At 43.9% G+C, this 14,957-nt stretch overlaps 3 protein-coding genes across 3 annotated transcripts; 1 reads left to right on the top strand and 2 right to left on the bottom strand.

The window, feature by feature from the left end:
* Window positions 1–2,453: 2,453 nt before the first annotated feature.
* Window positions 2,454–3,122, bottom strand: LOC147985907 (uncharacterized). Its single transcript, XM_087541789.1, has one exon. It carries the CDS (start codon window positions 3,120–3,122, stop codon window positions 2,454–2,456), a length of 669 nt encoding a protein of 222 aa, XP_087397915.1.
* A 1,856-nt stretch (window positions 3,123–4,978) lies between these two features.
* Window positions 4,979–5,762, bottom strand: LOC147985906 (uncharacterized). The gene is made up of 2 exons (XM_087541788.1): window positions 5,193–5,762; window positions 4,979–5,080 (listed from the first exon to the last, which is right to left on the bottom strand). The coding sequence occupies exons 1-2, from the start codon at window positions 5,760–5,762 to the stop codon at window positions 4,979–4,981; spliced, it is 672 nt and encodes a 223-aa protein (XP_087397914.1).
* A 4,328-nt stretch (window positions 5,763–10,090) lies between these two features.
* Window positions 10,091–11,423, top strand: LOC147985905 (uncharacterized). The gene is made up of 3 exons (XM_087541787.1): window positions 10,091–10,393; window positions 10,450–10,658; window positions 11,363–11,423. Exons 1-3 carry the CDS (start codon window positions 10,091–10,093, stop codon window positions 11,421–11,423), a joined length of 573 nt encoding a protein of 190 aa, XP_087397913.1.
* Window positions 11,424–14,957: the final 3,534 nt, after the last annotated feature.

Genomic DNA, 14,957 nt, shown 5'->3' with positions numbered 1-14,957 from the left:
ATCTTTCTGATATGACTTCACTTGATGAGATCCCATCTCATGAACTCCATAAGATACTATTAGAAGAGCGGAAGAGGAAACAGTGTGATTATTTAAAGCAACCTAAGCAGGTGAAGTGAACTATATAAATAAGAGAGCAGCCAATTTGCAATTAGAAGAATTACAGTGAATTGGGAACCATGAACCCTGTCAACTTAAAAACATCATACACGGCATGTCTGTGCTCCGAATGATTCCGTCGACTTGATCAGACGGAGAGGCACGGGCGTTCAGCCCACAGAGGCACTATCAGATGTGAACACCCATTGTTTACTCTGCGAGGCATGGAATGGCCTATTCGAGAGACCTGGTGTGGTATATTCTTTGCACGGTCATGGGTCCTAGGAAGGCACGGCCTGGTATTGTGTAGACTCGCATTAGTTTGTCTTCATGTTCCAAATGGTGTGGCTTTATATAGAGTCACGTTCGCCTGTATTTGTTTTTGAAATGACTCCGTTGACTCGTTCAGAAGAAGAGGCGCGAACGTGGATCCCATGGGGGCATGGTTTGGTCTTTCACAGAGTCACGTTTCGTACGTTTATTATGGAAACAAAGCAGAATGGGTTTAGATGTTAGCGCTAATTGTTTACTTTGTGAGGGACGGGATGGCCGATTCGAGAGTCACGTGTTTAAAAGCGTAAGTTCCTTATTTTTAAAAGCCACAGTTCTGTGCTGAGTTGCATCGCGCTTCTTTTATTAGAAGCACGGGCGTGAAGTGTATATAGCCATGGTTCTATACCAGGTAGCGACATGACTTGTGCCCTGATGATGGTGTGGACATTTGTGGCAGTGTTAAGGCTCATAGGCACGGGCGTCAAGCTCTAAAAGGCATGGTGCCATATAATATAGAGTCACGCTCCCCTGTGTTTGTGTTTCGAATGATTTCGTCGACTCGATCAGACGGAGAGGCACGGGCGTTCAACCCACAGAGGCACCGTCACGTTCGTTCTTTAATTGGGGAAACCCAGCGGAATGGGTTCAGATGTGAACACCCAATGTTTACTCTGTGAGGCACATAATGGCCTATTAGAGAGACGCTGGTGTGGTATATTATTCGCATGGTCATGGATCCCAGGAGGGCACGGCGTGGTATTGTGTAGAGTCATGTTAGTTTGTCCTCGTGTTCCAAATGATTCTGTTGAATCGTTCACAAGGAAAGGCACAACCATGCAGCCTGGAGGGGCACCGTTATGCATTACAGAAATAAGATCCATCCTCTGGGATAGACGACTAAACTGAAAAAATATCAAAACAGAAGAACGACCGTGACTTCAACTGTAAAAGGTCTGTGACCTCACAAGTTTCACCGACGAGTCTCTCTCAGCAAAGCAGTGACAACAAACATTTCGAAAGAAAGGCACGAGCGTGTCGTGAATAACATCGTAGATGTGCCTCTCTGAGCGAACGTGTCAGAGGAAGCATTTGCGAATGACAGACAGAACTCTGACTCAACATAACATAGGACATGCCTCCACTAACTCAACAGACGTGACGTCACTAGCAGACTAACTAGAAATATTACAGAACATACAGCCATGACAGTGACTCATACTAACATAACGCAGTGCCTCTCAGAATTTATTACCCAAAGGAAGGATAACGCCTCTGCCAAACATACAACAGTCCATCCACTAATTTCACGGTCGTGCCTTTCCCAATCAAAGTACCACCACAATAATTGGAACACAGAAACGAAACTGTTGCTAACACAATACTGCCACAGAAACTCTCACACTGGATTCCCGTCCCTAAAAACAGACGTCATATATTGAAACAGACAGCACAAAGAGAAAATCTGAAGAATCTTAAACACACTCAAGCTCTGCATAAAAACATTTCAAACACACAACCACAACTATATATTTGATATTAAAAACAACCGTGCCAAACATAGTACGAACACAAAGTGAAAGTAACGCCCTACCTCTCCGTGTGACCATATTGAGAGAAGAACTAGAGCAGCTAGCAAACTAATAACACCAGAGCGTGCCTTGCCTAAAACAAGAACAATGCCTCCCTGAGCAGACGACTGTGCGCTGCCTAGACTCACGAAAGTGCACATCTGAGTGATCCTCTTAATACATCTCATCTTATACCAATGCGTAGCATCGAATCATAGAGGAAAAATATTCTTGAAGGCATCCAAACAAGAAAAACATAATGGAACGAAAATAAACTTAAATTTCCAAACTAGTCAACTCCATTCGGTTCAAAATAAAACCACCACAATTACAAATTCATCAGTAAATGTAATATTACCCCATGCAATAACTATCAAATAACCAATTCATCACACAATCAATCTTGGCAGCACTTCCACCTAGAGTCCTACTCAGAAATGTCCTCGCCATCTGAGATCAGGAAGATAACGATGATGCAGAATGTCCCTCATCGACAGAAACCGGCGATATAGCTCATAGCTCACATACCCTTCCTGAAGGAAAAGCAAATGAAACCAAAAACATAATGTTCTTGCAACAAAGGCGGAAACTAATGAAAATGAAATCTCCACTTATAGTAGCTCCATATTTCAGGTGATCAAAGGTAAGTGGCTTCCAATCCCAGTAGTGACAAAGAAGTTTTGGAAAAGAGGACTCCAGCTTCGAGTAAGATTCGTCAATGATGGCTCCTGATAAGTCCTCCATGGAGTCCCTTTCTTCGCCGCCTTTGATCATGAACTTCTCTTGGATGTCGATGTGGTAATCTTCTGGAATTCTGATGAAATCTTGAAAAAGAGCATCTCTAACATTCCTGACGCCCACACTAGAGAAAGTTATACCTCTATTCTCAAGGAAATCCTTCAAGGCAGGGCACTCCGTCCTGGCCTTGCAGAAGTGATAGACCAAAACATGATTCTGCATAGCTAGTTGCATGACGGCGACTTTTCTACGCCCATAACAATCCTTTCGCGTGTACTCCATGCCAAGACTAACAAACTTGTACTTCTCCTCGTGCAACCAGTCCTCGTATAAGGCAATGGTCTCCTCCACCTTGCCAGGCTCGTTCATGTACCACACGTCGAGCTTGGTGTTATCATCGGCAACTATCGGATGGTACTCGGTGGTGTTCAAAAAGTCGTCCATGGCACCAAGCAACAAGGTGCCAATGGAGATTCCTGAGACTCTACGACGAGATTGGGGAGTGGTGGGGATGGTGGGAACTGCGTAATGTTCTGTGGCTACGATACGACGTGGAGACCTCAAAAACACGGCCAGTATTTAACCTTGGCGAGGGACGTTTGAGTTACCATGCGCATTAACGTGTGAACTAGGAACAGCGAATAGACGGTTGTGCTTCTGTAGCTCGTGGAACCATGCACTTCCTAAAGTCACGGCTGTGCAAAAAATATTTGATGCCGTGGAGAAATCGAGGAGCCTCTAACTTTATTTTACGGCAACTGACATATTGAATAGTCACATCAAACAGCCGCCACATTGCTCATCAATTCCTCCTTTGAACAAAAACCACCGACGGAAGAATCTAATGAACCAAACAAAGAGCTTACTGTAGACCTTAGATCCGAAGGCCAGAACTCATCCATTCCTCATCTAGCTAGGTTCACACCATTTGTCCCTCGATAGTCAACACGGGTTTCATGTAAGGCACGGGTATGCAGGCATGGAACGCAAAGACGTGTCGATTCCATAGGCACGGGCGTAGGACTTTTCGAGACCTCGCTCGGTATCACCACAGGAACCTAGAGTCACAGGCAGCGAGTCGTCGGAAACACGTGAATGCAGGAAATGGAGGCACGGAAACATAGCCTCTACAGGCACGGGGTTCTGGCTTCGTGAGGCACGGATACGGCCTTGCAATTGACGTTCTCGAGCCATGGCTACAACCCTCTAGGTGCACAAAAGTGTGGTGGCAGCGGTGTCGGTGAGAATACTCAAATGCAGAAGCACAGTTGAGAAGTCTCTGGATGCACAAACGTCTGACACCACAGGCACATAGAGAGTCATGATGTGTCTCATGTGAGACAAATGGATGCAGGTAGTGAAGCCACGGGAGAAGTCAGAGAGCAACAGTTATACAGTATCCTGAGGCACGGGCGTGTAGCACCACAAGCACGATGAGTCACAGGCAGCGTGTCGCCCGAGACACGTGAACGCAGGCACAGGGGGCATGGAACTGAAGCCTATACAGACATGGAATTGCGGCTTCTCGATGCACAAGTACAGCTTTGGAATTGGCGTTCTCGAGGCACGGATACAAACCACCTGGATGCAAAAAATAGTGGTGGAAGAGGCATGGTTTTGTAGTCTCAAGAGGAACTGCCGTGTGACACCACATATCTCGAGGCACGGGTACAAACCACCTGGATGCACAAAAGAGTGGTGGCAAAGGCATGGTTGTGTAGTCTTAAGAGGAATTGTCGTGTGACACCAGCACATAGAGACATCGCGTGTGTCACGTGAGGTGCATGGATAGAAGAAGAGAAGCCACGGGAGTGAAGCCTCCACAGACACGGATGCCTGGCTACTCGAGGCACAGTCCTGAAGCACACAAAGACAGGAAACTGAAATGTTGCCTCGTACGTTAGCAGACGCGCCTCTCTTATGCGAATGTGTAAAACACAACAATACAAACACAAACAAATGGCGCTGAATATAAGCCAAACACAAAGCACGCTTCTCCCAAACAATACATATGCGCCACTTCAACGGATTCTCTAAATGCACATGAACTCGCGCAAACGTCAACAATGAACTTGTAACATAAAAAAACATAAAAAATTATATTCCCCTAACATGAGACAAGCCAAGCATGATACTCTAAAAATAAAAAACCAAAATCCAAAAATGGCACTCCATAGGATTGAACTGAAAGTACTCATTAATTATACAAAAAAGAAATAAAAGTCTTCCAGGAGTCCATTCTGCTCATAAACGCCCACACAAACATCCACGGTGACCATTCTACTCATTTGGAGTTTTGCTCAGAAACATCCACGGCGTCTGTGGTTAGGAAGACAATGAGGATGCATCATGTCCTTCATTGACAGAACTCGGCGGTAGAGCTCGTAGCTGACATACCCATCCTAAAACAAAAAGCGGATGAGAATGAAGATATAGGTAAAAGGGAAAATGTACTATTGCTGCAATAAAACAAAAATATAAAGACAAAAAATAAAAAACGAAATTTGCACTTACAATTGCCGCATATTTTAGATGGTCAAGGGACAACGGCTTCCATTCCCAGTAGTCATGCTGACCTTGTGGAAAAGACGACTTCATCCTCAAGTAAGATTTGTCTATGACAGCTCCTGCCAAATCTGCCATGGAATCCCTTAGATTGCCTCCTTTGATCATGAGCTCCTCTTGAAGGTCGATGTGACACTCTCTTGGAATTTTGAGGAAACTGTTTGCGAGAACATCTCTACCGTTGCTGACGTCGACACTAGCAAAAGTTATACCTTTGTTTCGAAGGAAATCCTTCAGAGCAGCGCACTCCGTCCTGGCCTTGCACAAATGATAGACAAGAACATGCTTGCGCATCGTGAGTTGCATGACGGGGACTTTTCTGCTCCGATCAAAATAATCCTCTTGTGTGTACTCCAGATCAAGACCAACAAACTTGTACCTGTCCTCACACAGCCATTCCTCATAAAGAGAAAGAATCTCCTCCACCTTGTAGGGCTCGTTGGTGTACAACACCTCGAGCTTGGTGTTACCGCCAGCATCTATGAAGAGACGCTCAGTAGTGTTCCTGAAGTCGTCCATGGAAACGAGGGTGAGAGTGACAATGGAGTTTGACCGTGCTTCTCCGGCGTCACTCGTACGTGGTGAAAGGATGATGGGAGCTATACCTGCACTTCTCTGGTGAGAATAAGACGCGATAACCTCCCAGAATAGACCACTATTTAACCTTGGGGAGAGATGACTCAGTTACCATGCGCCCATTAAATTGCATCGGGAACGGTGAATGGATGGTTGTGCTTCTGCAGCTTGTGAAACCATGCACTTCAAAAGTCACGACTGCCACGCTGTGATCGAGGAGCCTCTAAGTTAACTCTAGCACGGTATCTGGCACAATGAATACTAACAATAAATAGCCATCTCATCGGTCACCAGCACATCTTTTGACCGAGAGAAGAATGTGACGAGGCAAACGATGACCCTGTCATGCAACCTAGACCTCTGGAGTACAAATACTACATGGGGAGTGAACCAAAATAGAAGCACGGTTCGGCTAGCACAAAAGCCACACGCGTGCCTCCACTTTGTTAAAGACAAACCTCTATGTCTGTGTACCACCAAAAACATTGCCAAAACAAAGGCACGTCCATGCTTCTGACATACATATAACCGTGGGCTATCATACAGATTCCCTCCTGAACCCAACGAACATTTGAAAAACAGTGGCTCTCTGGGTCAACGACTGCCTGAAAAAATTTGCAATCACAGAGATCACGAACCGTGACTCCATTTCAGATGCAAAAGTGCCTCTCACTGGGAACGATCATGCCTCCCGTCAATTTGCCCCCCCCCCCCCCGATGTATCGACCATGCCTCTCCTGCTTCAACAACCGTGCATCTAATAACATCATTACCGTTCCTCTCCTAAACAAACACCCAACCATATCTGATTGAACATGTGATTAAAAACAATTAAATCACATAAGCATAAGTATGCTTTTCAGCATGTATAACCGTGCCTCAGAAAAAGTCTGTGAGGCATGATAAGCACATAGAAGAGTCCGGTGGGAGGCAGCACAGCTGGACAACTCCAGTGGGAGGCAGTTGGATGAGTCAAACATCTCGTGTCCCCATAACACCTCAGAATGCACACACCATCTACAACCAGCATTCATTCCATTTCGCAGTATAAAAAATATAAAAACAAGCACTCATTACTACTCTTGCTCTCTCGCATCTCCTTTATATTTCAATAAGCCTCGACTCCCTCAGCCACATCACAACCCATCTACCTTCTCCGTCGCCTGCTTCTAGGGTTCGTGCTTCTTCCCCGCACACAATCTGATTTCAAACAAGTTATTGTAGAGTTTTTATTGGGCCTCTCAATTAATTTCTAAGCCGTGCTTCTATTGTAGATTGCTCGCCGTGAGTGCTTGCCCTAAGCTTCCCCTACCCCAATCTCCGTTCATTGACGGTCGTTGTTCTTCTATCCCAGGTAAAAAGCATATGCGTAAGCAGCATGCTCCGATCTGTATTTATGTTTTGAAAACGATATTTAAATTATTACTGTTTTACGTTTAGGTTTTTCATTTGATAGTTATTGAAGCATTAGATCCGGTACAACGACTTCATTCCCTAAAGGAATATAAAAACCATTTGAAAATCTTAACAAGTGATCTAAACTCTGTCATACTGCTTTTCTGGAAGGAGTAGATGAGAAGATTTCTGGTAAATTTGTAGTTGTTGTCTGCCTTCGTACAGATATTTTTAATATGGCTAACATAGTTCAAGCTAGTTGTTGTCTACCTTCAATGTTGAAACTTGTTTTAAATTGTTATGATATTCTTGTTTTCTTAACATAGTTGTTCTGAATTATTTAGGTATGGTTTGCCCTATGTGCCGCTAACCAGGCGGCCCTTGCGAACCACACCATGAAGTTCTCCGGTAGTTTGAGGTTATTCTTGATGAAAATTGCTGGAGCCGCATGGTTAGTAAGCATTACTAACATATTAGTTGCTTACAACACGGTAGAAATCGTCACTGTTACTCATACCCCCTTGCACCTACACTAGGCTCCCCTGCTGTCACTTCATTGCACGTGTCTTGTGTTTTCATTTTCCATTAGTTTGTTGTCTATGCCTTAATTATTATAGTGCATCTTCAGTTCTAATTAAAATTAGTCAACACATGCCAAAAATATGTATCCATTAATTTATAATTCCATTATGTTATTATCTTTAATTATTATCAAAAATTCATATCCAAGTTAAGAAAACTTTTAACATTAATAATCCGTGAGTTCAAATTTATACTTACAGGTTGTTATTTTTACTATTTTTTCCAGTATGTACCTTGTAATGTCATAGCTTTTCTTGCTGAATACATTGATGAGAGGAAGGAAGAAGCAAGATTATTGCGTAAAGAGCAGGTAGAGCTAGCCCTTCTTACACATGAAGGAAGGTCTTACAATGCTTTGTTTAAGCATAGGGCGAACTACACAAAGTTCTGCGGTGCCGAGTGGAACATTTTTGCGGATGATTATGAACTACGTGATGGAGACCGCATAGAATTTCAACTACCAGACGAGGGTCTCAATCTGGAAATAACATATCGGGATGACAAAAGGCTGCTTCCATTACCCCACGTTGGTAGGTATTTAATATTGCAAAGTTATCTTCTTTCGTTGAATTTTTATATGCATGCATCAAACTGAATAATATTAACCCCGTGTTGGATATAACTTTATCCAACTTTAAATACTTGTTCTTTTTCTAGCTCTCGACAATCTTTCTTCTGAAGATTTCGACCATGTTCACTGTTGTGTCTACTCTAAGGATATTGAGCTTACCTATGACCAGACACGATTCTTTCTACAACACCTTTTCGGAGATACTTTCATCTGTTGCCGTCCATTTGTCCACGTGTTGACTCCCACTAACACCAAAGACTGCGTCATGGTTGGTTACAACTGTCCTTGTTAAAATACCAAACATAGTTTGCTTATATGTAAAATTATAAAGAACCTATTTATTAACCCTAAAACAACAAAACTTTTATTGTTCTCTTAATATATTGTCTTATCTGTTTACACACAAAACCTGAACATGCTAGGAAATATATTAGTTTCAATATGGAATTTCTCAATGTTTGCGCACTCACCGTATTCAGACATTCTTTCATTTAATGTCAAAATGGCAAATCAACGGTTTTAATTTCTATTTAATTTTACTTTCTTCTAGAAAATTCCGAGGTGCGTTGTCTCGACACTGAAGAGATGGGTGGGCATGCCAACCAATGGCAAGGTGACCCTTGAAGCTCCTGATGAACCTACCCATGTCATCACTCCTTCGTCGTACTACATCTGCAAAAAAGACAGCAGGATGGTAATAGAAAAGTCTTCTTTCAGAGACTTCATATCAGCTGCATCTTTTGTTGAAAAGAACGTTGTTCTGATCACTTTCAAAGAGCGCCATGATCGTTCTGTGTCCATCATCATTCAGCGCATTCTATAGATTCCGTTGGAACCAGCACCTAAAATGGAAGAAACAGTGTATCTCCTAGGATGTCCAGCGGTTGTTTCATGATGATGCCTCCCAGGAGCAAAACACCGGTTACTATAAGTTTGCTTGTTAGAATGGTACAGTAATGCAACTATTATGGACCATGTGCTTGCTTGAACTATCAGAATGATCTTTTGGAACTTATGTACCTCTTACGGACCCTCAACTCGCTGTTTGAACTATCGGAATGATCATTTGGAACAAATATAGTTCTTATCCTTTGAAAAGTTTACAATTCAAAAAACCAAAAAAAGAAAAGGAATCATTTTCAAAAATCAAAAGAAACAAGAATCAGTTTTTGATTCAAAACCTATAGCAATGCCATGTTATCAAACTTATTCAAACCATCTAGTGAAACATATCTCAATTAAAAAACAAACAGGACTCCATTTTCAAGTGCAAACTATGTTTACTTCACCAAGTTTTCATAAACACACAGTTGTGTACCGAATAACATAACAACAGTGCCTCCTTGACCAAGGAAGGTTGTTAACCGAAAAAAACATTTTGACAACAAAGGCACGACCATGCATCTGCTGAGTGTTCTACCATTACACGACTACCTTCACAGCCAAAGATGGAATACACACATATGGATCACGCGCGCAGCACGCGATGAATAAAAAAAATTCAATGAACAAGATAAGTGAAAATATTAAAAAAAACAGATAAAACAAACGCCTGTTTCTGTAAATCTACCCCTGGAACCGTCGGATGACTACCAACTGCTCTTTGGCAGTTTCCTTTTTTGCACGACAAAGTAAAGATCCCTTTCACTTTTCCGAGTCCATTTGCATCATCTTCCTCGGAAGTTTCTCGCCGGCCGCAGTTCGCCAACGCACACCTCCAGCCATGGACGACGGGAAACTAACAACACTCACCAAACACATCACTACCCACGGTACAACCGTGCTGGAGGTGGTGTACACCAACGACCCAAGGACCATGGGGTGGATCATCAAAAAGTACGAGGAATGGCTAAAGGAAGAGAAGAATAAGTTCATCGGCCTTGACCTTGAGTACACACATAAGAGCAGTTACATACGACAAGGGATCGCCGTCGTCCAACTTGCCATGCGCGAGCATGTCCTCGTATACCACTACTGTAGGTCCGAGCACTCCCAGACGTTACTTGACTTCCTGCAACGGAAAGCGGTAACTTACACTAGCGTCGACACCAGGAGCGACAAGATCATGCTTCCTGTGCACAGATCAAAATTTCAAACAAGCACCACGTCGACATCCAGGGGCTATTCTGCATCAAGGGTGGTGGAGAAAGGGACTCCATGGGTGACCTTGCAGCGGCCATCATCGACCCCTCATACAAGAACATGGAGAAATCATTCCCAAAGGAGAAGCACCAGTTCTGGGAGTGGAAGCCGCTTTCCTCGATACACCTTGAGTATGCAGCAAAAGACGGGTATGTTAGCTATGAGTTGTACCGTAGAATCCTAATCATCAAGCACGGGCTACGTCACCTCCACCAACAACCAATGAAGGAAATACTCCGCCCATGTAAGAACAAATACGAGGGATCTTCCAGCGGCTAGAAGCGCCGGAAGTGAAACAGTGGTTGCTAAATTGCGAGAAAATGGATGTCTACATTAAACTAGTAGTAACTACTATTATGATAATTTAGATTGAACGCACCTATGTTGTAAATATGATTGATGTTGCTCAAAGATGCTGTGTGTACTGTATTACTATTTTACGTTTGAACACAGTGGTGTACTCATGTACAAAATGCATAGTACGTTTTGCATGTCTAAATGCAATTAGTAAGTTATCTCCCAGTATTGAGCAAACATATATTGTATCCATGATTATAGAAGGAGAGATATATCGCACGATATTCTATTATAATTTTCATACTTAACCTTTACAAGATGCATCATGCATTTAAGAGAATATGTGATTGTATCGTTGTAAACTTTCAGTAGAATGCTTATTCAACATTGGCGTGAACAATCCATAAATATTGTAGAAGAACATTCGGTACACAGACGCAAGGGACAAGAAGTTTGTTACTTTAACCACATTGAAAAAATTTAAAATCACACAACACAACCATTTCACATCAAACACCGCTTTGTCCATTCAGAACATCCTTGCTATTGCACACAGGTTCCTCTCCATACACCAGTTCTGCACGATGCCACAAAACTACACTACCGTGTGCAACTGACATATGTACAACCGTGGCTCTCTAAGTGTCTATTCGAACCCATGCCTATGGTGCCACACGCCCGTAACCCTAGAGACTTCACACCTGTGCATCCAGAACCGAGCCTCTCTAACCAAGTATTCGGACCGATGCCTCTGCTGCCATACTTCCGTGCCACTAGAAACTTAACAGCGGCAAGAGGGTTCATAACCGTGCCTCCACACAACCGTGCTTGTACTAACTTCACTTTCGTGCCTCCGTTTCCTCAATCGACATGCCTCACATGAAACCCACAGTAACTCTACGTGCTCCGCACGCGTGATCGCCCGTGCACCTTTGGTGCTGCACACACGCTCCTTTCAGTATACCCGTGCCTCCACACACCCGTGCCTATACTGACTTCACTTCCATGCCTCCGTTTCCTCAATTGACGTGCCTCACATGAAACCCACAGTAACTCTATGTGCTCCGCACGCGTGATCGCTCGTGCAACTTTGGTGCTGCACACACGCTCCTATCAGTCTACCCATGCCTCCACACAATCGTGCATGTACTGACTTCACTTTCGTGCCTCTGTTTCCTCAATCGATGTGCATCACATGAAACCCACAGTAACTCTACGTGCTTCGCACGCGTGATCGCCCGTGCAACTTTGGTGCTGCACACACGCTTCTCTTAGTATACCCGTGCCTCCACACAACCGTGCATGTACTGACTTCATTTCCGTGCCTCCGATTGCTCAATCCACGTGGCTCACATGAAACCCACAGTAACGCTACATGCTCCGCACGCGTGATCGCCCGTGCAACTTTGGTGCTGCACACACGCTCCTCTCAGTATACCCGTGCCTCCAAACAACCGTGCATGTACTGACTTCACTTCCGTGCCTCCGATTGCTCAATCCACGTGCCTCACATGAAACCCACAGTAACTCTACGTGCTCCGCACACACGCGCCTCACATGAAAACCAAAGTAACTCTACGTGCCTCACATGTAACTCTACGTGCTCCGCACGCGTGATCGCCCGTGCAACTTTGGTGTTGTACACACGTTCCTCTTAGTAAATCCCCATGCTGCCGGATGCCACCAACCTATATATGTGCCTCCCCCTATAGAGGCTTCACTCACGTCTCTCTCATGCCACACACCCGTGCCTCGGAACACGTGTCGTGACTCTACAAGCTATTTCACGCGTGATCGTCCATGCCTCTTTGATGCTACACAGACGTTCCTGTCTCTACAACCCATGTCAGAGTAAACAACACACGTGCCTCTAATGTATTTACACACAACCATGCCTCTTCTACAAATGAACAACAACAATGAACAGTTAGGTTCTGAAGGAAATATGCCCTAGAGGCAATAATAATGTTATTATTTTATTTCCTTATATCATGATAAATGTTTATTATTCATGCTAGAATTGTATTATCTGGAAACATAATACTTGTGTGAATATATAGACAAACCAAACGTCACTAGTATGCCTCTACTTGACTAGCTCATTAATCGAAGATGGTTATGTTTCCTAACCATAGACATGTGTTGTCATTTGATTAATGAGATCACATCATTAGGAGAATGATGTGATTGACATGACCCATTCCATTAGCTTAGCACCCGATCGTTTAGTATGTTGCTATTGCTTTCTTCATGACTTATACATGTTCCTATGACTATGAGATTATGCAACTCCCGTTTACCGGAGGAACACTTTGTGTGCTACCAAACGTCACAACGTAACTGGGTGATTATAAAGGAGCTCTACAGGTGTCTCCAAAGGTGAATGTTGGGTTGGCGTATTTCGAGATTAGGATTTGTCACTCCGATTGTCGGAGAGGTATCTCTGGGCCCTCTCGGTAATGCACATCACATAAGCCTTGCAAGCATTACAACTAATGAGTTAGTTGCAAGATGATGTATTACGAAACGAGTAAAGAGACTTGCCGGTAACGAGATTGAACTAGGTATTGAGATACCGACGATCGAATCTCGGGCAAGTAACATACCGATGACAAAGGGAACAACGTATGTTGTTATGCGGTCTGACCGATAAAAGATCTTCGTAGAATATGTAGGAGCCAATATGAGCATCCAGGTTCTGCTATTGGTTATTGACCGGAGACATGTCTCGGTCATGTCTACATTGTTCTAGAACCCGTAGGGTCCGCACGCTTAAGGTTTCGATGACAGTTATATTATGAGTTTATGAGTTTTGATGTACCGAAGTTAGTTTGGAGTCCCGGATGTGATCACGGACATGACGAGGAGTCTCGAAATGCTCGAGACATAAAGATTAATATATTGGACGGCTATATTCGGACACCGGAACTGTTCCGGATGATTTCGGAGAAAACCGGAGAGCCGGAGGGTTACCGGAACCCTACCGGGAGTAGTAATGGGCCATATGGGCCTTAATGGAGAGAGAGAAGGGCGCCAAGGTGGGCCGCGCGCCTCCTCCCCCCTTGGTCCGAATTGGACTAGGAGAGGGGGGGCGGCACCCCCCTTTCCTTCTCCCTTCCCACTTCTTTCCCCCTCCTAGTAGGAGTCCTACTCCTACTAGGAGGAGGACTCCTCCCGGCGCGCCTATAGGGGCCGGCCGGCCTCCTCCCCTTGATCCTTTATATACGGGGGCAGGGGGCACCCCTAGACACACAAGTTGATCCACGTGATCATATTCTTAGCCGTGTGCGGTGCCCCCTTCCACCATAATCCTCGATAATATTGTAGCGGTGCTTAAGCGAAGCCCTGCGACGGTAGTACATCAAGATCGTCACCACACCGTCGTGCTGACGGAACTCTTCCCCGACACTTTGCTGGATCGGAGTCCGGGGATCGTCATCGAGCTGAACGTGTGCTAGAACTCGGAGGTGCCGTAGTTTCGGTGCTTGATCGGTCGGGCCGTGAAGACGTACGACTACATCAACCGCGTTGTGCTAACGCTTCCGCTGTCGGTCTACAAGGGTACGTAGATCACACTCTTCCCTCGTTGCTATGCATCACCATGATCTTGCGTGTGCGTATGAATTTTTTTGAAATTACTACGTTCCCCAACAGGTTCATATCGTTTCATATATCTAAATAACATTACACCGTAGCATAGATTTTTAAACAAAATCCATTATGTTCAAAGGCTATAACTAACATCACTGCGGCAGAAGATTGAAATAACAGCAAGCCTCCCATCACGCTCTTTGAAAGTTATCAGCACCAAGCTGTTTACTTCAATAGACGATGCCTGGAGAAAATCACTGAACTCTTCCTCTTTGAACACCATTCTATTACCCGAGCCAACGAAGTAGGAGCAAGGAGTGCTCACATATATATCATCATCATGAAGAGTTTCCAAAGTAACTTCAAGAGGTAAAACTCCAGTCCTAGGAAATGTCACAAACTCCTTCAAACTCCTCAAGACAATACCAGGAATAACCTGACAAAAACATCAGGCTATCAAAAATAGAACAAAATTCAAAACTATAAATAAAAGAGATAATAAAAATAAATAAATAGAAACAAAGAAAAATAATGGAAAAAATCTAACCATGCAATGACCA

This window comes from Triticum urartu, chromosome 2A, assembly GCF_056163025.1.
Source record: "Triticum urartu cultivar PI428250 chromosome 2A, HENAU_Tu73, whole genome shotgun sequence".
In the NCBI taxonomy this organism is placed as follows: domain Eukaryota; kingdom Viridiplantae; phylum Streptophyta; class Magnoliopsida; order Poales; family Poaceae; genus Triticum; species Triticum urartu.
Note: the sequence above shows the minus strand (reverse complement) of the source record. Positions and strands in the feature narration are given on the sequence as shown.